This window comes from Leptonychotes weddellii, chromosome 8 (genome assembly GCF_054177405.1).
Source record: "Leptonychotes weddellii isolate Sample4059 chromosome 8, ASM5417740v2, whole genome shotgun sequence".
Lineage (NCBI taxonomy): Eukaryota > Metazoa > Chordata > Mammalia > Carnivora > Phocidae > Leptonychotes > Leptonychotes weddellii.
The window spans coordinates 116,995,769-117,023,120 of NC_138376.1; the positions used below are offsets into that span (position 1 = coordinate 116,995,769).

The 27,352-nt window shown below is 43.6% G+C and overlaps 3 protein-coding genes across 9 annotated transcripts in view; 1 reads left to right on the forward strand and 2 right to left on the reverse strand.

Annotated features, from left to right (window-relative positions):
- ZBTB2 (zinc finger and BTB domain containing 2) overlaps window positions 1–5,917 on the reverse strand; it is a 23,786-nt gene extending 17,869 nt beyond the window's left edge. Inside the window, exon 1 of one of the 3 annotated variants that reach the window (XM_081829152.1) lies at window positions 5,589–5,917. The gene's annotated coding sequence lies outside the window, so the exon portion shown is untranslated. Of the gene's footprint in view, window positions 1–5,052; window positions 5,199–5,588 lie in introns of those variants that run through there. The other 2 variants (XM_006735407.2, XM_031030306.2) reach the window with 2 other exon arrangements.
- The window catches only part of LOC102735769 (monofunctional C1-tetrahydrofolate synthase, mitochondrial), a 560,423-nt gene that overhangs the window by 410,028 nt on the left and 123,043 nt on the right, over window positions 1–27,352 (forward strand). The gene's annotated exons all lie outside the window — the stretch shown is intronic.
- RMND1 (required for meiotic nuclear division 1 homolog) overlaps window positions 17,212–27,352 on the reverse strand; it is a 42,542-nt gene continuing 32,401 nt past the window's right edge. For all 4 annotated transcript variants that reach the window (XM_031030302.2, XM_006735406.3, XM_081829157.1 and 1 more), the window contains 2 exons: window positions 17,899–18,015; window positions 17,212–17,427 (listed from right to left, as the gene is read on the reverse strand). In XM_031030302.2, the coding sequence (XP_030886162.1) occupies window positions 17,386–17,427; window positions 17,899–18,015 (159 nt within the window). In that variant the 3' untranslated portion in view covers window positions 17,212–17,385. The remainder of the gene's footprint in view (window positions 17,428–17,898; window positions 18,016–27,352) is intronic.

Here is a 27,352-nt window from a genome sequence, read left to right on the forward strand (position 1 = left end):
GACACAGCGAGAGAGGGAACACAAGCAGGGGGAGTGGGAAAGGGAGAAGCAGGCTTCCCGCCGAGCAGGGAGCCCGATGCGGGGCTCGATCCCAGGACGCTGGGATCATGACCTGAGCCGAAGGCAGACGCTTAACGACTGAGCCACCCAGGCGCCCCAAAAGTGGGTTTTCATAGAATGCCTTCTTTATGCATGTATGTGCGTACAAAGTTTTTTTTTTTTTTCAAAGTTTTGTTTTTTTTAACCTAAGCAAATTCAGAGACCGTGAGAGACATGTTGAAATACGTAAAAAACACTTTCCGGAGCTAAATGCAAATGACCGTTTGGATTATTTAATGCTTCACCACTGTTTCCCACACTGATAAAGCGGTAGTGCCTAGATGGCAAGAGGTCACAGCACAGGTGGCGCTGATCCTTTTTTTTTTTTAAAGATTTTATTTATTTATTTGAGAGAGAGAGAACACCTGAGAGGGGATAGGGTCAGAGGACGAAGCAGACTCCCCGCCGAGCAGGGAGCCCGATGCGGGACTCGATCCCGGGACTCCAGGATCATGACCTGAGCTGAAGGCAGTCGCTTAACCAACTGAGCCACCCAGGCACCCGGTGGCGCTGATCCTTATGTGTAAGTTACTCATCTTTTGGACGTGCAGTTGAATGGGACAAATATAATCACATTATATTTTGACAACCCAACTTCCTCCTACATTTTCAGTATAAGAAGGGGAGACCAAAACAGCTTTTGGGAATTGATGACTCACTTTTTAAAGATAATAGCTCTCCTAAGATACCAAATACCACTTAGACGACCCATTTCTAGGGCACTAAAAGGGTCCTCTAAAGTCCTTAATTTTATTTAAGTGAAGCATAAATGAACACTTAATGCACAGTACACATCAGTAACAGAAAAAGTACTACCCACAAGTAAGATTGATTCTTTCAAGTAGTTCAGACCACTTACCAGGATGAAAAAAAGTGCTTTTTCAATTAGTATTATTAATAATTAATATTTAGGGCCTATAAAGTAAACCTGAATGAGGCTGGTCATTTGAATTTTAATGTTTTTAAATTGTATCTCAAAGCTAGGAAATGTGTCTTAATTAGTTGTGGTGACAGGTTGGTGTATTGTTCTTAACATTAGTCAATCCTTTTCCATAGTAATTAGAAAAAGGTGGGACATAAACTAATCAACAGCACATATTTTGACTTTGAAAACCATTGGATTTGTAAGAGACTGTCTTTTCAATTACAGACTGCTGATGTTAACTTTGGAATTATTTTTTAATTTCTAAGTGAAGGTCAGAAGGAGGCAGTTCCGGGACAGTTTGTGTCAAGGAGAACCAAGTCAGAGATTTATGGCTAATGGAGTTGATATTAAAGTGATAATTCTAAAGGCATTATGCTATAATCAACTTTAAGGAAAGCTACATATGATCACACAGCAAAATTTAAAACCTAATCTAATTTGCTATTTTTACAAATCTCTTTAATAGAAGACAATGGGATTCTGCATTTACTCCTCCATTTACTTTGTTGTGATAACTGTTTTGGTTGAGTATTGAAGAAAATCTAACCTCACCCACATATGTAGTTGGAGAAAGAAATATATTAATAGCTTTTCCAGGTAATTGTGGGTATTCTTTGATAATAGACCAAAACTTGACAAGTCGTAGTTTCTTAAAGGTTAGCAGTATGATCTAAAAGTACATAACGAATGAAATTTTCCTCTCTTACAGTAAAATTCATTGCTCTATCTTGCACTTTGAAAGGATCTTTTACCCATGCATGGTTTTTTTGAACATCACCCATTGGTCACTGGAAAATGTCAGCTCAGTGAGCTATGCAGCAGATCTTTCCAATGTTGACACATTCTGTCAACAGCTAAGAACTTCAATAATATCTTACCATTATTATGAAAATTGTTTCGACCTCATGGAACCCTGAGGGGGTCCTGGAGACTCAGAAGAGTGTGTAGACCACACTTAAGACAACCCCTGTTCAGAATCACTTTGGAGCTCAGAGAATTTAAGCAGATAGGCGTGATGTAGAACACAAATAGACTTTGAAACTGTTCTCAGATGATTCTGATAGTTCATCCTTGCTTGATGCAGAACTTAGGTGGGCACACAATTTAAAGGGACTGTACCTCTGTAAAAAAGAGCTGTTTTGTAAGTACTTAGGTACCTAAAAATGCTTTACAAATTCCTGTCTTTGCACACTGAGCTTTCTTGAAGTGAGAAAGTCATATGATGCGTACCTCCTCATTCATGTGAACTGGGAATTATGTATTTGAGCATAAATAAAGCCTCTAACTTGGCCTTATAAAAGAAAAAAATGGTCCTAAACTGTCTTGGACTGCCAACTCCTGCTAAGTACTCTATGGCTACTGACTTCATCCCGTATTGGCATATTAGCATTGTAAAACACTGACTCTTACTTACTATTGACTCACAGTAATATTTTAATTATTTAAGTTTAATTTGCTAATAAAATTATAACGGGCATAAAAAAGGTTTAGAAAATGTTCTAATGCTTAGAATGTTTACAGTTTATTTTTTTCAGGAAAATAAAAATTCTCAATTCCCTTTTAGGTTTTTAGTCATGCTTTGCAACCATAAGGAAGTAGGAAAAGTAATAAATTCCCATTTTGGCCATGTGCCTTCTTAAATTTATGGTAGTCTCCAGCAGACCAGCAGTTCTTCTTTCACCGTGGCAGGCTGGAACCACACCACTTGCTCAACATTTCAAAGTTACTTCAGGAAAAGGTCAGTGGGTCTAGGGATGAAGCACCAAGACCGTTAAGAAGAGATGGCAGAAGAGTCTCCAACTCCAGAGCCATTCCCAAGCCAAGGCCACATATCAGCCTTGAAGGCTTCCTTCACTTTCTACCTCCATGTCAGGAATTCTCAAGCCAGAGAAAGCATATCCCTGTACACAGGACATGCAGTGTTTACAAGGAGCACCTTCTTTGAGGGTTAAGGTGAATAAAATTTTATATTTTATATAATTTTTATATTACAAAAGTGCAGATCTTTGAGGACAGTGCAAAGTTCATATTAATCATTATGATAAAAAAGAAAATGTCACTGTGGCAACTTTTATTCTGTGGCCTAAAACATGCCTCGGGTTTACTCTGCTGCTGGATTATTTCAGTGGAAGTTTGCAGAGCACCACTTAGTTACACCCTCTTTGAGAGAAGCTTTAAAACTGGCAAGTGGCTGGACTATACATTACAACAAAGCTTCAAGGGTGGTTTATCTGCCACCCTTTATAGGATTCCTCAACTACTATCTGTGGCAGGTACTACCACTGGTGTAAGTTGTACCTTGAGATCTTACCGTGGTGTCAATAACAGGTCAATTCTTTGGCTAGAAAATAAACTTCTATAAACCACCAATTTATTGAGAAATGCCCAGGTTAAAGGAATGTGGAACTTTTTTCTTAAAAATTACCTTTCAACAGTTTGAAAACACCCTGGATATACACCAAGGTTATTTAAAATGCAAAATAAAATCTACTTTAACAGTTAATGTTGGTTTGTAATAAATCACAGAAATGAGCATTTAAAATGTCTTAATTCTGATTTTCTATTAAAGTTTCAGGCCTCTCCAACTAAAATGCTAGTGCAGGGTTCCGTCAGGGTCTACATGGAGGTCTGTCCTAAAAAGGACAGGGCAGCCCATTTAAAGGAACCCTGAGCACCCCTAAGTTCTGTGTGAGCCAGTAATTATGACCTTTTTTATGCTTTATTTTACTGAAACAATTACCTATGAGAATGAATAGAACTGAGACTCATACACTAAGTGGGCCCATTGTATTTGATGAAGAGCAAATGAACACTGCAGCCGGTGGCGGGGCGGGGTGGGTAATTAATTCCCTAAGGCATCATTAGTTCAGCAGTTGGAAGTTCGTGCAGTAAATGGCCTAGGCCTTTTCACCCTGCCCGTTTTCTTGCCTGCTCAGCTACCCTTGCTTTCTTATCGCCCCCCCTTCACTACCAGCTAAAAGCGACAAAAACCTTGCTGCCTAAGCACCTCTGTATTATCAGATCTCTTTGCAGCCTGTTTAAATATCGATGGTTTGGGGGTTCCGTTACAACGGAAAAACGCCCTGGGCCCGGGAAGCAGCCTCCGCGCCCCCAGCCTCCCCTTCTCGGAGCCCTCCGGGGTGTGAGGGCCGCGCCGGCCTGGGGTGCGGCACGGACGCCGGCCCACGCCCCACCGCAAAGCAGCCAGAAACCACAGCGCAGCTCCGAGCTAAGCTCGGCCTCAGCGGAGGCGCAGATCGGCAGCGGAGCGGAAGCCAGAGGCTGCGGGCCCAGCTTGCCCACACCCGCGGCCCAGGCCGCAGCGGTCCACCCGGGCGGCGCCCAGGGAGGCCTACATCTCTCCTCCGCCCGCAGGCAAGCGGCCCAACGGCCGCCCTGTCCTGCCTCGCCCCGCCCCGTCCCGGGGGGCGGGGGCCCGGCCGGGGGCGTGGCCGGCCAGACCGGCAGGGGCCCGGCGGGCCGGGGCTCCGCGCATCCCGGCCCCGCCCCCATCCCCGAGGGGCTGGGAGGAGGAGAGGGGGGCGGCGACGCACTCCGGCCGCGCCGCACGCTCTCCGCTTCCCTCAGTCCCGCGTGCGCGCGCGCGCTCGCCCCAAGTCCCGCGGAGTTTAACACAATGCCGACGCCTACGCCGTGCGCAACGCCCCGGCTGGCGCAACAGCTCCGGCGCCGGGGGCGGGGGGTGGTCAGACAGGGCGAGGGGAAGAGCGCGCGCGAGAGCCGAAGACAGCGCGAGACCCGAGGAGGCCGGAAGCGCGCGTGCGCGCCCCCGCCCGCGAGCGGGGAGGCGGAGCCGCAGCAGTAGCGGCAGCAGCTGTAGGAGCCGCTGCAGCTGGGAGAAGCGCCAGAGAGGCCGGGCCTGCTCCGGTCGGACCGGATCCCTCCCCTCCCCCTCCCTCTCCGCTCCCCTCCCCCAAACCCACTTCCGCAGCTCGCGGCCTTGCCGCCGAAGAAGCAGCAGCGGCAGCAGCAGGAGGCGGCGGCGAGGCGTCGGAAGGATTACGCACCTGACGGGCCTGCCTCTCAGGGCTCCAGCGCGGGACGCTCACCGGCCGCCGCTGCTCGGGACGCACTTCGCGGTGGCGGCGAGAAGGGAGGGACCGGCAACGGGGAACGGAACGCGAATCGCCCCCCTCCCCTTCCTCCCTCCCTCCCTCCGATCCGCCGCCCGCCCTCTCGGCTTCCGTCCCCTCCCCCTCCCGCAAAGCCCCGGATGGAGCCGCCGCCGACTCGCCGCCGCCTGGCTCCGGGGGATGGTTTTGTCAGGCGGCCAGAGCCCCGGCGCCAGGCGCAGCCGCCACCACCCCCGCGGGGCGCCCCTGCCCTCGCTTCCCAGAACTGGGTCCCCGTGTGGTCCGGGCCCTCCGCCTGCCTTCACCCGGAGCCCCGGGACGGGGGTCATTCGTCTTCTTTGTTGCCACCGTTGGTGCCGGAACCGTTTGCGAGCTCCGGTGGCCCCCGCCCCCCCTCCGCCTTCCCGGAGCCTGGGCTGGGGGCGGCACGTGGGCACCGGCCCCGGGAGGTGGAGGCGTTGCGCGCTTACCTGTCGCCGGTGCTGCTGCGGCGGGGGGTGTGGAGGAGGCACCGCTGGGCAGCCTTGGCCGTGCTCTCCCCGCCGCCGCCGCCTCTGCCTCTCGCTGCTGCTGCTGCTGCTGCTGCCGCCGCGGTCGGTGTCTCCGGCGCGGCGGCGGCGGCGGCGGCGGGGCTTTTCCTGTCCGGTTACGTTAAGGTCACATGACCGAGAGAGCGGAGCGACTAGTGCAAAGAGGCTGAGAGCGGCTCCCGCCGGGGGGGAGAGGCGGCGAGAGAGCAGTGGCGGCAAGAGCCCCCTCCGCCCCCCCAGCCGCCTCCCCTCCCCCCGCCCGCCTCCGCCTCCTGCTGCTCTGCCGCCGCCGCCGCCGCCGCCTGCAGCACTAACTACACTGCCGCTCCCACCCAGGCTCCGCTCTGCTCCAGCCAAACTTCTGCAAACCATGTGCAGCCGAGGCGAGGAAACTTCTCTCCACCTATTGGGGCTGGAGGCTTGAGTCACAAGCCCCATGTTTACATAAAGTGTTTAGGTAGGACAATCCTGGAGATGCTCGGGGAAGGGATGCAGAACTGCTCGGATCCTACTGCAAGCTTCTGCTTGACATCCCTTGGCCATTACCTTTGTCCCTTTATTTCCCGTGTGTTACGAGTTTTCATCCTAAGACTTGAAATAAGTGGACTTGAGAGCTAGGGAGAAACTTGTAAGTCACTAATATACTTTTCTGTCACCAGTGGAATTGAAGAGTCATACCGAAGTCGATATGTCAGTTTGTGCTGTGTGTGAAGAGGTACACGTGCTGCCTTACAGACTAGTTGAGTGTGATGTCAGACGTTTGTTAGGATGGAATTTGATGCTTATTTCAGTAATTGTGTTTTAGTTTATGGCGCGTTGGTCCAAACAAAAAAAAAGTTTGCAAAGCATGTTTGTTACTTAAGAACAGTTTACTTGCCTGTTAAGTTTTGGTCTCTGTGGTACTGTTAAAGTGGATTTAGAGTTGGCCATTCTGTTAAATTTGGAGGCCCTGAAACAGGGTACATGGCAGGCAGGGGACTTAGATTCTCTGGTGGTCATTATTAACATTTTAAAGTTTATTTTTGTGTTGTTTCCATTTTGCTAGAATTTTATGTCTTTGGAAATACAACTTAATTTTTTGAGGACTGGATTTAATTCTGTATTTTACATATCTAGGATTTTGGAGATTTAAGAAGAATATGGCTTGATTATTAAGGAAATGGAGGTAGCGCTTTCCAGGATTCTCTTTGGTTTTAAAGTATGCAACTCAGTTAATTTGATGTTGAACTCATTTTGGTTTACAGGGCCAGACTTTAGCACAGAGCTTTGGCACATACTTCCCAAAATATTTAAGGCAAGATTAATAACTTAAGACAATTTAACATACATAAGTGCCCCCCTCCTAAAAATGTGAGTTTGATTTAGTAATCCAGGGCTCCTGATGACTAAGTCCTTCCTCTCTGAAGACAAAATAAGCAGCTGTGTAACTTCAGTGGTCCAAAAGTGAATAATAGATTTCATACATACCTGCCTTGAACTTTCTTACTCTTTGATCAGCTACATAAATGACTTGAGTGGTTAAATGTCTGCCTGCAAAACTGCATTCTGATCCTGATACAAGTATTTTCTAGTGAACTAGCACTAACACATCAAAGTTGGCCTTCAAACTGGCATGCCAGTTTCCTTGGATTGGCTCTGCAGTTGATGTCTGTTTCATCTTACTGGGAAACTAAAGTGATTAACTATTCTCATTGGTAGACAGTCATAGAGATCTTTGGCTTCTTAATTCTTTTAGACCTTGACTGAACTTTCAAGTTTATGGTGTGATGGAGTGCTTACATGGAGAGTGACCTGACTTGAGGGAAACTAAAGGAAAAAGTGGGCAAAACTGTGCTAAAGTTTTGGATTAGTTTTAGCCACTGTGTCTAGAGTATTGGCCTTGAGTCTCAAAGTAACTGCTTATTCTTAAGACCAGTGAATAGTTTTCCAGTACTATACTCTTACATAGTTGTACAGAAAAAAACCAGGGTTATTCCTGAAACTCTGGATCTCATTCCTAGAGAACGTGCTGTCAGGAGCATCCTAGTCTCTTCAGGAGCTGCGGCTCTCGACTTTAGAACTGGGCTGCTTTGCTGCCAGTTTTCTCAGGGCATAGGCATGCGTACTTGAATTTTGCCAAGTATGCTAATTATTTTGATTTTTAGTCACCATCATAAAGTAATAGCATTAGAGGAATTCTGTGCAAGTTATATCTGCTTTCTCCAGTTCGCTGAAGTGGAAGTATTTAGGTGGATACATATGCAAAGGTTGGGGAGAAAATAGTCATTGCAAAGAAGAGCTAGTAGTGTATCTCAGGATTGGGACAAGGAAAACTGTCAGTCTGGTTGTGGGAGAGGCACAAATGCCCTGAGTTCAGTAACAAGAAAAATAAGAAGTTAAATCATCTGTTAAGTGCTTATGTACTGATTTATTTTGGTATTTGGAAAATAAATTCGGTAAATTTGTTTCACACATTTACTTCAAAGAAAATCACAGTGTAAGCAAATAATCTAAGTGGATTCATCAAAAGTTGAATTATGCATAAATATTCTAGTCATGTGCTGCTGAAAGTTTTGATGCATGTTATGCTGAAATACAATTAGGAAAGTATGCACTTGCTTGTATTCTGAAGAGGGTAATTCCAGTGAGATTTGGACAGCGGGCAGAAAGCAATTTAATAGTACTGTACTTAGCTTTTTTTTTTTTCCTTTTTGGCAAAAATTTGTTGTGCATGTGTGCTGAGGTGGAAGGTGGAAGTTCCTTTAACACTGATAATCAAAGTAATAGGAAATAATAGATGTGGGTAGATCCCAGAGCAGCTTTTTCACTGCATAATTTTATAAGGATGTCCTCCTGGGTAACCTCTTGAATTAGGAAAATGACATGTTTTTTCATGTTTTAAGTCTACCACGCCCTCTGTGTTTTGTGTGAAGTTTAAAATATAAGAAAAGCTGTATTTTGAGAGTGTCTTATGTATCATTGGCTTGGTTATAAAGTTTATAGGAAATGCTTATTTTATAGTTGGTTGTTACTGAGTCCATATTCCCTCAAGGATTCCCTATGCTTTAGGAAGTTTTTGTTTTAATCCTGTTAGCGTTGGCTTTTGGGTTTCATACGTTTTTAGTTATAATTCTAAGATATATATTTTATTAAATGCTACCTGGAATACACATATATGTAAAATTTAAACCGTTTTCAGGAAATAGTACTTGTTCTTTTGAGTATAGAATTACTTTTTTCTAACTTAAAAAAACCCCTGATTGTGGTGGTTTAAATTGATTCCATCAGTCACAAATGAATCAAGGTCCACTTTTTGAAAAACACTGGTAGATTAGTTTTCTTGCTATTACAAATTACCCCAAAACTTCATGGCTTCAAATAATAGACATTTGCCTATCTCATACAGTTTCTGTGGGTCAGGAATCTGGATGAGGTTAGCTTGGTGGTTCTGGGTCAGGGTCTTTCATGAGGGTTACAGTCAAGATGTTGCCTGGGCTAGAGGATTTGCTTCCCAGGTGGCTCATACTCTAGCAAGTTAATGCTGGGAGTTGGCTGGTCTCAGTTCTCCAACACGCTGCTTGAGTGTCCTCACAACATGGTGGTAGTTTGTTTCCCTCAGGGCAAGTAATCCAAGCTAGAGCAAGGAGGAAGCCACACCACTGCCACATGCTGTTAGTTAAAAGAAAGTCACTTAAGTCCAGCCTATAGCCAAGGGCATAGGAATTAAGCTCTGTGTCTTAAAGGGTGGAGTATCAAAGAATTTATGACATAATTTAGTAACTACGACAGTTATCTATTTTTCCTGTTTATGGGTGAATTAGGATTGAACCAGAAGCCTTGTTGAAGTCAATCTGTAAGTAATTATCTTAGTTAATTAAGTCAGTATTTTCCTCTGAGGGCATCTAGTCTCACACCCTCAGTCTTCAATTTGAGAAGGGAGGCTCAAAGAAGTTAAGTAATTAACCAGCCCATGGCCATTCAGTCTAGGAAAACTAAATAGATTTTTCTCTGATTTTTGTCATGAATAATCTGTATACTGATTAAGATGAGAAAACTTGTTGGTGATTTTTAAAAATCTGAAGAAGTTATAGTATATAACTTGTTTCCTAGCCTCTCCTGGTTTGCAAACTTCTACATGATAGTAATACTTTCAACTTATTTGGCCTACACGTAATGCCTTGGTGTCTATGAATTTGCAGACTTCTCATACCAGCACCCCCTCCCTGTTGATTCTTAGAGGAAACAAAATGTACTTAGGAAATTAATTCAGACTACTTACTGTTCGCTCCAGATGCTGCACATACACAGACCTCGAGATTGTATTGTGTAACTATTCCAAGTAGCACATTTTTAGGACCTAAAAGATGTTATAACAAAGATAATCAGGGTCTGTGTATGAAAGAAAACGATACCACCTTCTGCTGTGAGATTGTCATGGAAACTTTGGATCTAGTAAGATTTGTTCTAAGACTCGTTTTGGCTTTGTGGTATAAGAAGTTGGATGGGACCCTGACATGGGTAGTTTGAGTGGAGCCAGGATAAATTTCGAAAGCTTTCCTTGATTTTTTCTTTTAAATCCAGTAGCCCTTCCTGAGTAATAGATTGGGGATACAGTAAATTATCTTACACCTTTTGCTGTTGTAGTTGGATCATGGTGGCTTTGTTCTTAAACTGCTTTCCAGTTTCTCTTACCATCAGAACTCCTGACAGTTGCTGGTCTGCCCTAAAGCACATACTTAACCTGATTCCTCCTCTTGTTGTCTACCTGTATCTTGTTTCTCCCACCCCTCCTGTAAATGCTTTATAGGGACTTCCCTTTTCTAGATATTGCTGGTACTCATTCAAATGCTTGCAGAATTGAATTTGTAGTTGAAGGGCGTAAGATAATTTTCCCCACTAGAACTGAATGAAAAGATGTTTATTGTTGTGGAGAGCCTCTGGTGGGAGGTGCTGGTGCTGTATGTGTTAATACTTGTCCTTAAGATGCTCAACAGTCAGTGGGGGAGGACACAATCTTGTATTTAATACACAGTTCTACAGTGCACATATTCGAAGTATAGTGGCAGTGTAAATGAAGTTAGTATTTAAACTGAATCTTGAAGGGTGAATAGATGTTTGAAAAATAGTTTTGTGACATGTTTGGTGGTTGTGCATTTCTTTCTTTTTTTTTTTTTAAGATTTTATTTATTTGAGAGAGAGAGCAAGAGCGAACACAGGGAGGAGCAGAGGGAGAGGCACAAGCAGACTCTGGGCTGAGCGCAGAGCCTGATGTGGGGCTCAGTCTCATGATCCTGAGATCATGACCTGAGCTGAAATCAAGAGCTGAAATCAACTTAACCAGCTGAGCCACCCAGGCGCCCCAAGAGGTTCTGCATTTCTCAGCTTTACTCCTTCATTATACACCTATTGAATTGTTCTATTGTTGAGTTGCCATCGTATTTTGGTAAGTTGCTTTTTTCTGTGGCATGCACGTTCTTTTATATTATTTCTGTAGGAGTGTGCTGTCCAATTCAGTAGCTGCTAGCCACATGTGGCTGTGCAAATTAATGTCACACTAGCCACATGTTGGTGTAGGCTACCATATTGGACAGCACAGATGCAGAATATTACTATCGTTGCAGAAGGTTCTGTTGGACTGTGCTGCTCTAGAATCATGTTTTGCTCATCTGACAGTTTCACATTAGGTTAATGTATTGAGTTAGGAATAGAATGAATAAACTTAATAGCTTTCTGGCATCATTGGAAGAGTCAGAGTGGTTGGTATTTATGAACGGTGGGGAGAGAGTATAGGATATTTACATTGGTGAAGAATATAGGCGTTGGAATCAAATCTAGGTTGGAATCATGTTCTCTGTACCTTAGGTTGTTTGGCTTTGGGCATGTACTTCACTTCTGAGCCTCAGTATTTCTTTTTACTTAAAATATCTGTTCTTAAGATGCTCACAGTCCAGTGGGGGAAGGACACAATCATATATATTATTTTACATATATATAAAATACATATTATATAAATGTAATATTTATCTCATAGGTTTGTGTGTATATAAAATAAAAGTGTAAGGGGGCTTAGCACAGTACCTCAGTACATAATAAGATTATTAATGTATTTTTGAAATAGTCACTGAGAATTGAAAGAATTTTTAAAAAAAATTTGCTTATAGAATTGTTTGACTTGGGATTTTTATGTTTGAAAGTGAAATCAGTGATGAAATTTATAGGGAAAACTATTTCCCCTTATAACTGTGTCTATGATATTGACTTGTTTTTCTTTAAGAAAATGATTGATCATTGGCAGGGGAGGTTCCCATTTTTGTTAGTTTATCCATAGTAAAGATCTGTGGAGTGGCAGGAGTGTCCTCATTTGAAAAAATTGTCGAAATATTAATTTCTAAAATGTGGTCTGAAGATAGGATAACCAGTTGGCTGCTTTGCCCAGGCCTTTCCCAGCCTAGCACTGCAAGTCTAGCTGCTGCAGGAAACCCCTCAGTGCCAGGAAATCCAGGATCTGAAAGGGCCACATAAAATTCAAGGATTCCAGTTTATCAGATTTCATTAGTGAACCATAGGACAAGTATTCAAACTAATCTTACTTGCCATCAGAGTGCTTAGAGTCAAAAATCTCTAAGGTAACCAGAACCCAAACCACATGAGCCTTTTTAGATTGAGATCAATACTCTGCATTTAAAGACTAGTGCCTGGTGGCTTAGATTTGACTGGAATTACATCATTTTTGTTAGTTGTTGCCCTCTGTAAGTCTTCATGTGATGAGTTCAAGAAGCAGTCTAGTACATATTTTTATATTAGCAGTATTCAAAAAAAGTTGTGGTAAGCAAGTTTCTAAGACTCATGTATAGAAGCTAGATTAAAAGTCAAGTTTATACTTAAACAGAATCTTGCCTGTTTTGGGCTTTTCAGTTCAAATAGTGCTGTCTGAATATTGCTTAAATTTTAGGTTCTTTAACTATTGTGTTCACTTTTCTCAGTTTTCATACCACCCCTTTACCAGTCCTATAGATTTCTTTGTAGTAGAGCATCTCTATCTTTAAGCAGGTTACTTAGTTGTTTGTTTTTCTACTGCGTTTATTTGAATGTAAGCTTCATGAAAGTAAGAGCCCTTTCTGTCATCTCTACCACTGTATCTTGGAGCCCAGAGTAGCACATCCTAACTTCTGAATAAGTATTTGTTGTATTACATGAAAGAATGAGTATCTCTGAGAGTAGGTTTTATAGTTCTGCATGCTTTCCAGCCTGTTTTATTGTAACAGTCTAGGACATGTTGAAACATTTTGTTTTTATTTTTAAATTTATTTTTTATTTTTTAGGATTTATTTGTCAGAAGAGAGAGCAAGCACTCGAGCACAAGCAGGGGGAGTGGCAGGGAGAGCACAAGCAGGGGGAGTGGCAGGGAGAGGGAGAAGCAGGCTCCCCGCTGAGCAGGGAGCCCGATGCGGGGCTCGATCCCGGAACCCTGGGATCATGACCTGAGCCGAAGGTAGACGCTTAGCACCTGAGCCACCCAGGCGCCCCAAATCTGGGTTTCAAATTGTGCAGGAGTTAAAAAATGTGGCCTTTAAAAAATCCCGTTTTGTTAAACCCTTGAGGAAAGCTCCCATGAGGAAAGGGAATTTGGAATAGTGACCTTAAATCTTCCTTTAAAAAAATGGCAGTTCATAACCAGTGGTGAGAATTGAAAGTTAATAGATTTGGATTGGAAGTATTTGGAAAAACTTGGTCTACTCCTCTTTATCACCTCGCAGCACAGGCCCCACATGTGCAATTTGTAAAGGCGAGGAGAGGAGAGCATGAGGAGATTGGGTTGGAGAAAGAGAATTGAATCACCTGTACTTACTACATTAAATGGAGCAAGAGGGTGCTAATGAATTACTGAAAGTCTGTATCTATGAAGTGAGGACAAGCCAGTAAATAGTCTCTTAGCTAGTGGTACTCAGAGTTTAGTGAGCATGGGAATCTCTTGGAGAGTTGTAAAAATCATTCCTTAGTTGCAGCCTCAGAAATCCTGATTGCAAAATACAGGAATCTGTATAAATCATGGACACCCAGCTGTTTGCTGATGGAGTTGGTCTGAGCACCACACTTGGGAAAAACTGCTGTGAGAGACCGGGGAATAATTAAAAATAGGTGAAAAGATTAAGTTTTGGCAAAAAAAAAAGTTTCTGATACTAGAAACAATAGATTGATTTTATATGTAAAAACCATTCCTGCTTCTGACTGCTGTGGTATGTGAGAAGGCACCCGGAATGCCTGTTGGCGGCTGCCTGGTACATACAAAATGTGTCCAATTTAAAAGCCTTTTGGGGCTTGCACTGAATAGCCAACTCATTTTTTTTTTTTTAATTTTATTTATTTATTTGAGAGAGAGAATGAGATAGAGACAGAGAGCATGAGAGAGGGGAGGGTCAGAGGGAGAAGCAGACTCCCTGCTGAGCAGGGAGCCCGATGCGGGACTCGATTCCGGGACTCCAGGATCACAACCCGAGCCGAAGGCAGTCGCTTAACCAGCTGAGCCACCCAGGCGCCCTAGCCAACATATTTTAAACAGTGGAAATACTACTTTATATTTAAAGTGAACTACTCCATCCATTTAGGTGCAGGATTCACTAACGTCAGTCTTTAATTAAGCCTCTCATGATGTTTCTCAATTGGATTCGAAGGGGGGGTGGGGGGGGTCCTAGTGATTTGATTCAACCTCCATTTAATCTCAGAATCCTATGGATTTTTACTTAGATGGATTGTAGTAACAGTAAACTCATAGCTTCACGTATGTTAAGTCCATTAATCCTCACAGCAACTCTTATGAGGTAGGGGGACTGTTAAACCCATTTTACAAATGAAACTGAGACCCAGAGAGGTTCAGTGATTGGCCCAAGGTGATACAACTAGTAGGTGGTGGTGAGGAATTCAAACCCAGGTTGGTCTTAATCACTGTACTCTCATGAGTGATAGAAATTTGATGCCATTTTGAGGAGTGCTTCCAAGGCCACTGGTGAATGCACTTGAGGCTCTCCTCTGTCTTCTGGTAGGATTTCTTGGTCATTTTGATATTACAGAAGTTGTGATCATGAAAATCTTCTGTTACATAACCTAAAATAATTAAAAAAAAACCTCTTTCCTGTAACTAAAGTTGAAGCTTTTATCATAAATTTAAGTAGCTGAAAAAGATGCAATTTCTGATGAATCATAAATATTGATATTTAAAAATAAAGGTATTCTATCTGTCTTTAGTGTATCTAGTGGAATGTAATACTGTAATGAGTTGGTGTCTACCATGATTGCTTTAATAAACATAAGTAAACAATTCAAATTTAACACCGTTCCTTTTTTCTTCTTGAAAAACTGTTAATTTCCCCCCAAAATGTTTACCTAATAAATTTTTATGCTTGAAGGTCTTACTGATTATCCTTTTGTTTTTTGCAGTATATTTGTATGTAAATTGAAATGTTAGATTTTGCCATGACCATAAGGCACCAGATGTTCATGTTTTATTGTTAAAATTGTTGTAATTAACACACAGTTGACCCAAACAGCAAATTGTACATATTGATACTTGGAGTAAAACTTTATTGGAAATGCCCCTCTTAATAGGTGGGGGATTATATGGTTCCCATTAAATTAGAAAGCTTTGTTGACCAGTATTTCAAATTGTGTTCTTGTTGACTTCCCAAAGAGGTCTGAATGTAGGTTAAATATATTTATAGGTTTTTAAATACAGCAGGCCAAACTAAAATTGAAGGTGGGTGAGAAGGGAAGATGGGACAGGAAAACAGCCTTCATACATTGGCTGCAGGTGTGTATCCAGGCACAGCAGCTTTATGTAAGTGCTTCTGTGGAACCCAAGGATCTAGAAAGCATTCCTTGAACTCTCCATGCCCACATGTACCTGGGATATAGGTACCTTAGCAGACTGCTACTCAAGGAGGACTCCTGCAGTGTGCTGAAAATGGTACCAGGATGTTTACCTTTGCATTATTAGAGCAAATAAGTACATAAAAATAGTAAGGGTATAGATTGATGTGTATTCTCTGGGTGAAAGTATCTGTAGCAGTTAAGTTGCAAAATAAGTGTCTCAATTTAGAACAGTAATATTGTATTCATGGATATAAACCTTGAATAACGGGTTTCATTGAACTTCACAGTTTCATTTGTATGCAGATGGATTTTTTTCCATACAGTACATACAGTATATAAATACATTTTCTCAACCTTTACCTTGCCTTATTTGTAAGAATACAGTAAAAAATATAACAAATGTGTTAATTGACTTACTGGTACGTCTTCTGGTCAGTAGGCTATTAGTAGTTAAGTTTGGGGGGAGTCCAAGATAATACAGATTTTCAACTGGGGCGTGGGTACATCTAACCCCCTATTTAACGGTGCACTATAATGTATGAAAAAAATAGAACATTTAAATTCATTGTGGTGGGAAGCATATGGGACAAGTGGGGGTTATGCATAAAAATGAAGATAAAAAGGGCGCCTGGGTGGCTCAGTTGGTTGAGCGACTGCCTTCGGCTCAGGTCATGGTCCCGGGGTCCTGGGATCGAGTCCCGCATCGGGCTCCCTGCTCTGCGGGGAGCCTGCTTCTCCCTCTCCCACTCCCCCTGCTTGTGTTCCCTCTCTCGCTGTGTCTCTCTCAAATAAATAAAATCTTTAAAAAAAAAATGAAGATAAAAAGAAATTTACTTATTTTTTTAAAGAATTTTTAATTTTTAATTAATTTTAATTAATTTTTAATTAATTTTTAAATTTTTAAATTTATTTGACAGAGACACAGCGAGAGAGGGAATACAAGCAGGGGGAATGGGAGAGGGAGAAGCAGGCTTCCCGCAGAGCGGGGAGCCCGATGCGGGACTCGATCCCAGGACCCTGGGACCATGACCTGAGCTGAAGGCAGACGCTTAACGACTGAGCCACCCAGGCGCCCCAAGAAATTTACTTTTTAAAGGTTTATTTTAGAGCATGGGGGAGGAGGGGGGAGGGAGAGTCTCAAGCAGGCTATGTGCTGAGGGCAGAGCCCAACATGGGGCCCGATCTCACGACCCGGAGACCACAACCTGAGCCGAAACCGAGAGTTGGACACTTAACTGTTCCACCCAGGTGCCCCGCTTTTTAAACATGTTTATCAATTCAAGATGGTAAGCACATGAATATCAAGTTCTTTGTTCTTGGCATTTTTTCATTTCCCCAAAGTGTGTGAAACTAAAAAAAAATGTGTGGGAAGAGTATTTTGACTAGATTGGTAGTAAAGGCATGGATAGTACTGATAAATGAAGTGCCAGTGAGCAGGCATACTGAAATTATGCCATCCAAAGTAGGTATATAAAATTCATTCTTGTCATCACAAACCTGTCTTACGTATTTATTTCAACACTCCAGAGTTTCCTGTATGGTTCTCTTAGGGCTGGGATTGGGATTCCCTGGAGACAGGTGAGGGATAGTGTCCAAAATCTAAGCCTTTTGGCTTTAATAAGCATCTTTGCCTAGATTTCCTAGGTGTTAAGCTTTCTATAGTTCTTTTAAAATATCCTCCTTTCAAATTCTTAGTGTTAAAAACCCAAACACCAGCTTCTTCATAATTTTTATTCAAGCAGCAATACATATAGGAGCTGAAAAAGATCATCACAACTTCTTGATTAAAAAATATTAAATACCAATTAAATAAGAGATTCCCTCAACAGTGAGCATTTATTTTTGATTGTAGAACTTGCATATCTCTTGCACTGATACTTTTCTCTGGTTATCACTTCATCAGAAAAAATACTCGTCCCAGCTCAAACATTACCTTAGGGTGATAAAAAGTGAGATTAATTTCATAGCAAATTACTGGTAAAAAGAAACGATTTTTCCAAAATTGTGATTAATGAAAAACGCTCCTGAAGTCTTTCCCACATGGCAAGCTGCAGATGTGAGGCAAAGGTACTTGCTGCTAGGTTGTACATTATAAATTTGCAGCTAGAGCTTTCTCTACATGCTATCTTCAAATACAGAACTCCAAAAATCACACTTTGTGCATTTGCGCTATTACCACAGTCACTTGAAACTTGGCCTCACTTCCAAATAGACTAATTAGAACAAAGCCATGCTCTTTTCCACTGTCATTTTCTATGTCCAATTATCTTTATTTTCCTTTTATTTTTTATTATTATTTTTTTTAGTTACACCCAATATGGGGCTTGAACTCACAGCCCCGAGACCAAGAGTGGCATACTCCACTGACTGAGCCAGCCAGGTGCCCTTATTTTCATCTATTTACCTCGATGGTGATAAGGATTACGATCATCCACTCCAGGCGGAGTGCCCTCTTCTCAGTCAGGTGATTCCGCATTAGATCTGTCAGCTCCATGCAGTGCTGAAGTTTTTCATTCATAACCTGCATTAGAAAAATCTTAGGAAGTACCCTGTATTTATATTTAAACAATTTTTTTTTAAAGATTTTATTTATTTGACAGAGAGAGAGAGAGAGAGAGCAGGAACACAAGCAGGGGGAGCGGGAGAGGGAGAAGCAGGCTTCCCGCCGAGCAGGGAGCCCGATGTGGGACTCGATCCCAGGACCCAGGACCTGAGCTGAAGGCAGACGCTTAACGACTGAGCCACCCAGGCGCCCTATATTTAAACAATTTTAAGAACTAAGTAACGTCACATATCAAAATTCCAAAAGTCTGAAAAAGGTAAACAGAATTTATCCTCCAATTCTTGCTCAGTTCTCTCCCCAAGGCAACTTGCCAATGTGAGACGGCGTCTTGTGAGTCCATCTAGAGACACTGTAATGCAGATTGAACTGCAAGAAGTGCTTTACCTACTGAAGCTCTTACATTCCTGAGATTTTGATGGAAGATGTAAAAAATAGGGTTTTTGAGTCCTAGTTTTTGGTAGCTGGCCTTGGGAGTTTAGTAGTTAAGAAAGGCAAATTGGAAACATGCATTGTGGCTGAAACGCCCAAAAGACGATAAAAACTGATTACTTCCTAAAATCGTTCAGGTTCTGCGCAAACCTCCAAACTGTACCACTTGACCTGCTGCACACTTGCCACTAGTTGGCGCTGCTTTTAGTGCTGAACTGCAGAGCTTCTGGGTTCCGATGCCCCGCCGCACGCTGGTTGGGGCAGGGTCACAGAAAACCACCTTTGGGGTTTCTGTCTTTTTTAAAGATTTTATTTTTAAGTAACCTCTACACACAATGTGGGGCTTGAACTCATGGCCCCGAGATCAAGAGTCACATGCTCTACAGAATGAGCCAGCCAGGCGCCCCCAGAAAACAGAACCTTTGAATTTAAGACTTGGATGTGACCACTGGTAGTTGTACCTCCTTAATCTCTGTATCTCACTTTCTTTTGGAAATTGGAAGAAGTCTGGAAACCTTTTTAAAAATAGTTTGATTCCCCCTGACTACTTATGGGGCATGCTGAGGGCGTGGGTTTGGTCTGGAAATTTGAGACAATCATCACAGACGCATGTTTGGGGCCTGACTTCGTCAGCGTACCGTATGTACTATGTATATATGTACTGTGGTTGTACACAGAGCACAAGACTGCCCCGGGGGCGCCTGGGTGGCTCAGTCGGTTCAGCATCTGCCTTCCCCTAGGGTCAGGATCTCAGGGTCCTGGGATCCAGCCCCATGTCCTGCTCCCTGCTCAGTGGGGAGTCGGCTTCTTCCTCTCCCTCTGCACCCCATCCCCACTTGTGCTTTTTCTTTCCTCCCTCCCTCTCTCTCAAATAAATAAATTCTTAAAAATCAGATAAACGGCCTCAATAATGAGAACACAAGGGACCACAGTCATAAGCTTCCTGCCTTTATGGCCATCCCCTAGTTTCTCCTCTGTGTAAATGCTTAGAACAGTGCCGCCTTCTGTCCTCCTTTGCTCCCCTCCTTTCTGTTTCTATTGGCTGCTCGGATCTTGGTCTATAAACATGCTCATCCTCAGGCTTGCTTCTCTCTCCAAGGTGTGGGCCTGACCCTCTTCCATTTTCTTCTACCTCTGACTAAACAGACACGTTCTTCCTCCACTTCCTCATCACCGAGTTTATTCTTTAGCCCTTAGAAATTGCATATTACAACTCTTCTGGAACTTCCAAATGTCTCCGAGTTAGTGAATCTGACAACTTTTCTTGGTTCTAAACCTCAGTGAACTCAAGCATTTGACACCACCTTGAAATGCACACTTCCTTTGGCTTTTTCTCCGCTACGATCCACGTTCTACCTCTGACCGGCATCTTTTCCTGGGTTTTCTCCACCTCCTCTTGCCTTTAGATGACATTTCCCAAAGTCCTGATCTTGTCCTTCTTGTCTTCTAGTAAAGCTCTTGTCTTCTAGCTCTTCTTGTCTTCTAGCTCTACGCTCTGCTTGCACCATCTCATCCACTTCGGTTTGTGTAGACGCTCCCTAAACTTCGGTCACTTTGCATCCCACCATCACTATTTCTGTGATGTGTATGTACCAGCACTATTATATAATTTCCAAAAGACTTTGCTTAATAGGTTTATTTTAAAAGTGAACTGTCATCGCCATAAATGGACAACAGTGTGATGTGAAACAGTGTTACCTACAGGAAGCTGAGCCTGACGCCAGGGAAAGGGGAGTAGCATACACTAGAGGGCCCATCAGGAGCCACTAAACCACTAAAACCAAACTAGTTCAGGGTCCATGTGTCACCTAAATTCATCTCTGGGACAAGTATATGTATCCCACATTTTGGGAAAGACTTAAACTACTAACTCTTTTCTACTCCCAAATATAACTGTTTAATTCTGGTTTCTTCTCTGACTGAATTTCTAACTGCCTATAAAACATCTTATGGATTTCCTGACCGAACCTCAAATTTAATGTTTCTCAAACTAAAATTGACATCCTGTCCAAGTCTATCCCTTTGGCCTGGGTTCCCTTTCTCCGATCAGGTCATGCTGTCTTCCCAGTCACCTGGGGTGGAGATTTTTTTTTTTTAAGATTATTTATTTATTTGAGAGAGAGAGAGAGAAAGAGAGAGCACAAGCAGGGGGAGCAGCAGGCACAGGGAGAAGCAGACTCCCCTCTGGGCAGGGAGCCCAACATGGGACTCGATCCTGGGACTTTGGGATCGTGACCTGAGCTGAAGGCAGTCGCTCAACGGACGAGCCACCCCGGTGCCCCTGGGGTGGAGATCTTTGATCTCTAATTCCCACTCCCTACAGTTATGTCCCATGGTGGACAGTCTTGAATCTATCCCCTTCTTAGCATTCCTTAACACTACATAGGAGGTCTTCATGAAATATTCATTATTTGTTAAGAACAGATCCACTCCCCCGCCCCCCACTGGCATCAGAGTTCTCATTCTAAGCAGTTGGATCGGATCATGTCACTCCCCTGTTCAATAGCTTTAAACATTTTACCATCCATTGCCTTCTCAATATCATGAAACAATCCCAGATCATTTGGTCCAGTCACGCTTCAGAGGATGGCATCTCTGCCTTCCCAGCCTGCTCTTTCCTAGGTGCTCCTAAAGCACTTGGTTTCCTTGTTTTAGCACTTACTTCATTCTGCCTCACAGCCATCTGCTGGCGGCCCAGCACCCTTCCCTCCTGCCCCCTACACTTTGGGGAGTTACTCTTCCACTATTTTCAACCACCTGATGTGGCCAACCATGATCTCAGCACGTACCTGACACCCTCCCCAGCGCTCCCCCCAAAAGCCCCAGGGTGAAGGGGTGGCTATAAGACCCAGGCTTAGCCAATCATAATGCCCACTTCCCTCCTCATATGGTTGGCCAAAGCTTGAACACCTGTCCCAATTCTTTGAAGCTGCCAGGCAGAGTGAAATGTAACTTGGAAATTCCCTCCTCCCACACCCATTGCTCCCATTCCCACAGAGAAGGCCACAAGGAGGCCAACTTGGCACCTTGGGGAAGGTGCTGAGGAAAGAGTCCTGATTGATTTAATTGGGTCTGTGCGACAGATGTTCCCCATTCCCTCACTCTAGCCTTGTTCTTCTCAGCAGTACATGGTGACAGGTCAGCTCGTTCAAACTTTTCTGTGGTGTGCAAGCAACAGAGTCCCCATTAGCACATGCTTCCTATTTCATTTAGCCATAGAGTCACGCAGGTTACATGCACATGGATGAGGGAGCACGAGAAAACAGGGATGGTATCACAGAGGTGGTAAATGTGAAGTGGGCTCTAAATAGGCAGGTGCCCGGCACCTTGGTGGCTCGGTCAGTTAAACGCCTGCTTTTGGCTCAGGTCATGATCCTAGAGTCCTGGAAGTACTTGAAAATGAGGTTTAAAAAGGTAAGTTAGTGCCAAATTGTGACCCTAATTCCTGGGACCTGTGAATAGGACATGGCAAAGGAGAGTTATGACTGTGTATGGAATTAATGCTGGAAATCAGCTGACCTTGACAGGGAGATAAACCTAGATTATCCTGGGAGGGGGGAGGGTCCAGTGGAATCACAGGGGTCCTTAAAAGTGTAAGTGGCAAGTACATGAGCTTAGGAAAGTGATGCCACGTGAGGAGCCCTCAACTCGTCTGTTACATGGAAGGGGCTCCAAGCCAAGGAATGTGGGCAGCCTGTAGGAACTGCAAAAGGCAAGGAAAGCGCCTTTTCCTACACAGAGCCTCCAGAAAGGAACACAGCGCTGCCAACACCTTGATTTTGGGTCAGAGACTATGTTAGACTTGTGACCTACAGAGCTGTCATACAATACATTCATGTTAAGCCAGTTTGGGATAATTTGTTACAGCAGCAAGAGAAACTTACTACACCATGCTGCAACGTTGGAATTTTATTCTGTAGGTAATGTGGGGTCCTTTGTTCAGTCTTCAAATATTGGTTTGTGGACTATACTGTGCTGGGCAGAGGAGAGGGAGTGGTGAATAACACAGACACATCTCTGCCTTCCAGCTAAAGGGTCCAGCGGAGAGGCTAGGGGGCAGTCAAGAAAGTCTGAGAATAGTCCGGGGGAGAGAAGTGGGGGAGCAGCAGCAGGAGTGTTATAGGCGGGGGGCCTGAAGGCAGGGGTCAGTATGGCATCCCCCAGTTTCACCAGCCCAGGGCCTATCATGCAGACTTTCCGTAAATATCTGTTAATGAACGAATGACACTGAGAAGAAAATGAAAAGGGCAGTGTGACTGGATGTGGAGGGTGAAGGAGAAAGAGGAAACCACCATGCCTTTCAGTTTTCTGGTTGACTGACAGAGGGAGGAGGCCAGTGGTCCTGCCACAAGCCGAAAGGGAGAATAGAGAAGGTTCAGTGTTTTCTGGGTTCATTTTGAAATCTTAATCACCGATTAATTCTACAAATATTTACTGAGCATGTGCTCTATGTGAGAACTGGGAAGATAACAGGGAAGAAAATAATCTTGGTCTCTGATCTCAGGGAGCCGACATTCTAGTGTGGAGTGACTCAGAGAACTGACTCTCAAAGGGACACTATGAGATATGTCAGTGTGGAATGTCAGTGTGGAAGACGTGTGCGATTTAGTAGGCAACGGGAAACACCTGGAAGGCAAGCAGAGCACTGAGGTACGCATTTGAAAATCATCAGGAAAACATGGGAGCGGAAGTCATGGAACCGAAGAGGAATGCTGCTGAGACAAGCGTCTGCGGGGCTCAGTCGGTGAAGCATCTGCCTTCATCTCAGGTCATGATCCCGGGGTCCTGGAGTTGAGCCCCGCATTGGGCTCCCTGCTCAATGGGAAGTCTGCTTCTCTCTCCCCCCTCACCCCCCCAACCCCCCTGCTCATGCTCTCTCTTGCTCTCAAATAAATAAATAAAATCTTAAAAAAAAAAAGGAAAATACACTGAGAAGCATAGTCTGGGAACTTTTCAAAGATTTTATTTACTTATTTGAGAGAGAGAATGAGACAGAGAGCATGAGAGGGGGGAGGGTCAGAGAGAGAGGCAGACTCCCTGCTGAGCAGGGAGCCCGACGTGGGACTCGATCCCGGGACTCCAGGATCATGACCTGAGCCGAAGGCAGTCGCTTAACCAACTGAGCCACCCAGGCGCCCCTGTCTGGGAACTTTTAAGTATGCTTGGTAACTCGTGGAAGACTTAACACCAAAAAGATGGCTCAGAGTGGGCCTGGGAAATGAAGAACAATTAGCCGTAACAACTCAATCAAGCCACGAAGGTGGCAACGGTAATGATAATTGGGTACCTCTGCTAAAGGGGAGACAGATTCAGTGGGATGTGAGATGTGAGGAGAGTTCCATAAAAACTGTCAGTTACCAAAGGAATTCTGATGAGCGAAAGTTTTAGTTGCTATGTAATGAGTTTTCAGAAACAGAATGTCCAAGTCCATTAGATAAAGTGAAATGTAGTTCAAACCCATGTGGCCATCATGCCCCGCAGCCATCTACCCGCTAGAGGTCCCAATCCACATCCCTTGCCCTCTGGGCCCATGAGCCAAATAATCCCTCCGTCTCTGGTGTGCCCATCATATATTTAGATATTTAGGAGGAAAGTAGCTTCTATCCCTTTTGCTGCTTTAAGGAAGGAGAGGGGGAATCCCACGAGTGTAGCTCCAATTTCCTATAAGTCCCTTTCCCCCCTAATACATTGCTTCTTCTACTTTTAGCTATCTTGCCCCAGTTCCTAACTTAGAATCCAATAAAGATGTGGTAGAAATATGTAATTTATAAAGATAATTAAAATGAATCTTGAATTTTAGCTCCTAAAGAAAAAATAAAGTGGAGTTTCAGGGACTGCTGGTATTATGGAATTAATGTTTGTGTCCCCCTTAAATTCTTATGGTGGAACCCTAATCCCTAAGGTGCTGGTATTTGGAGATGGGGCATTTGGGAGGTGATCAGGTATAGAAGGGGTCATGAGGGCATGGATGAATTAGTGTGATGGAATCAGGGTCCTTACAGGAAGAGGAGGGGCCACGAGACAGCACTCTCTCTCCTGCCACGTGAGGACACAGTAAGAAGGTGGCGGTCTATGAACCGGAAGAAGGCCCTCACCAGGAACCCGGTCTGTACACGTGATCAGAACACGAAGATGCAGTGTGTAAGGGCTGCACGCGAGGGATTCATACAAAGTACTCCATAAGCACAGAGGCACAGACCAGATGGGAAACCTGCCCAAGGACGTGACACTTGGGCTCATCAGGCAAAATGCAACCAGGGATGGTCCTGGCTCAAAGGTACCAAACGAATCAAATCATATCAACTTGAAAATCAGCTACAGATGGATCTATGATGGTGTGAAATTTAAAAAGACTCTAATTTTTATTCTGATTAACTGCAATGTATGCATTCTCCCAATGCACTGAGTTAAGGACTGAGAAGCCAGTAGTACTTTCTTTTTTTTTTTTTAAAGATTTTACCTATTTATTCATGAGAGACAGAGAGAGAGAGAGAGGCAGAGGGAGAAGCAGGCTCCCAAGGAGCAGGGAGCCCGATGCGGGACTCGATCCCAGGACGCCGGGATCTTGACCTGAGCCGAAGGCAGACGCTCAACCACCTGAGCCACCCAGGCGCCCCAGTAGTACTTTCATTATATCTAGTTCATATGAGGTTTTTTAAAAAAACTGCCACAGAACTGACTTGTTCCAGGACTTTTCCAATTTGGGGACTCACTGGACTCCACCCCACCGGCTCTCTGGGCTACTCAATCAGCCCTCCAATGGTGTCTCCACTGGAGGTGTCCCTCCTGGGTTAGCAGAGTGATGATGCAGTGGCACTTTGTTTCAGGTTTCCCCTTCCTTCTTAGCAGTTTGATTTTTGTCCTGCTGGTTGATTATTTCATTGTACTTCGTCTTCATTATTGATCCTGCTTGGACCTTTCTTATCTTCAACTCTGGCATTCCTGTTGACGTACCACTCATGTTGAGTAAGTTCTTGAAAGACATCCTTATCTTTATACTTCTCCTCTGAACAACACCTTCAAACCACCTTCATAATTGGTGACCATGATCTTGTTTCTCCTTCTCTGTAGTCTTGTCCACGAGGGACATGTGAAGGACACTTTGGACATCAGTATTACAGAACCATGATTTGAGGGAAGACAGGATGGGCTGGGGAAGCAGCTGGTTATCTTGGTTATTGCTCAGCCACTTTTACTGACTCAGGTAAGCACAGCAGGCTGAGGATCAGAAGAGCTAGAGAAGGTCTGCATCTGCTTGGTGGCAGTGACTTTATACCTCATCACACTGATCATGATTCCATCACATCTCCATTCCAAGAGAAAAAGAGACATCCAAGAGCACTAACTCAGTGCTCTCAAATTTCTCCCCAGTGAATGTGTCTCATCAACACTGATGTTTTTGTTTAGTCTGTTATTACAGAATTCTCACAAGATGCTTTATTTTCAAATTAGCTTTACTGAGGCATAATTTACGTAGGATAAAATGCAGCCATTCTAAGTACACAATTGGAAGACTTTGGACAAATGGATACCCTTGTAACTGCCCACACAACATTTCCATCACCCCAAAAGTTCCCTTGTGCTCCTCTGGAAACTATAGTCCCATCCACTCACCCCCTCCCCAGCTCCAGGGAATCACTGATCTACTTTCTGTACCTATTGATTCGAATTACCTTTCTAGATCCCATACATACAATAGCACATGTTTTTGTGTCTAGATTTTTTCACTTGGCATGATTCTGATATTCACCCATGTTGTGGCATGGGTCAGTAATTAACTTATTGTTGCTGAGTGGTATTCACTGTATGGATATGCCACAATTTGTTTATCCACTCACCTACTGATGGGCACCTGACTGCTTCCAGTTCTGGGCTATTATGCATAAAGCTTCTGTGAACATTTGTGTATGACAGCGTGAGGACATGTGTTTTCATTTCTCCTGGGTAAAATAGTTAGAGAAGTAGAATTGTTGACTCCTTTAGTAAGACAATGGTTAATTTTATGAAAAACTGCCAAGCTGTTGTACCAATTTATATTCCCACAAGTAATGAAGTTCCAGTTGCTCCACATCCTTATTAACACTTGGCATTAGTCTTTTAAATTTTAGCCATTCTAATGGGTGTGTAGTGAAATCACATTGTAGTTTTAATCACACTTCCTTGGTGAACAAGGATGTTGAACATCTTTTCATGCTCATTTGGCCATTTACATTATTTTCTTTTGTGAGGTGCCTGTTCAAATCTTTTGCCCATTTATATATATTTTTTATTTTTATTTTTAATTTTTATTTACTTACTTGAGAGAGAGCCAGCGAGAGAGTGACAGTGAGCAGGGGGAGGGGCAAAGGGAGAAGCAGGCTCCCCACTGAGCAGACAGCCCTACACTTGGATGCCGGGATCATGACCTGAGCCACAGGCAGCTGCTTAACCAACTGAACCACCCAGGTACCCCTCTTTTGCCCATTTAAAAAAACTGGGCTGTCCTTTAAACATTGAGTAGAAAGAGTTCTTTGTATATGCTGGATAAGTCCTTTGTCGGGTATGTCTACTGAAAATGTTTCCTCCCAGCCTGTGGCTTGCCTTTTCATATTCTTAACAGTGTCTTTCAAAGAGCAGTTTTTTAGTTTTGATGAAGTTCAACTCATGAAGTTTATCCCCCAACATTCATGCTTTTTTTTTTGTCCTAAGAAATCTTTGCCTGGCTAAAGGTCATGAGGCTTTTCTCCTATATTTTCTTTCTGAAGTTCTATAATTTTTGCTTTTATATTTAGGTCTCTGATCCATTTTATTATTCTTATTTTTAAAGATTTTATTTATTTATTTAAGAGAGAGAATGAGATAGAGCATGAGAGGGGGGAGGGTCAGA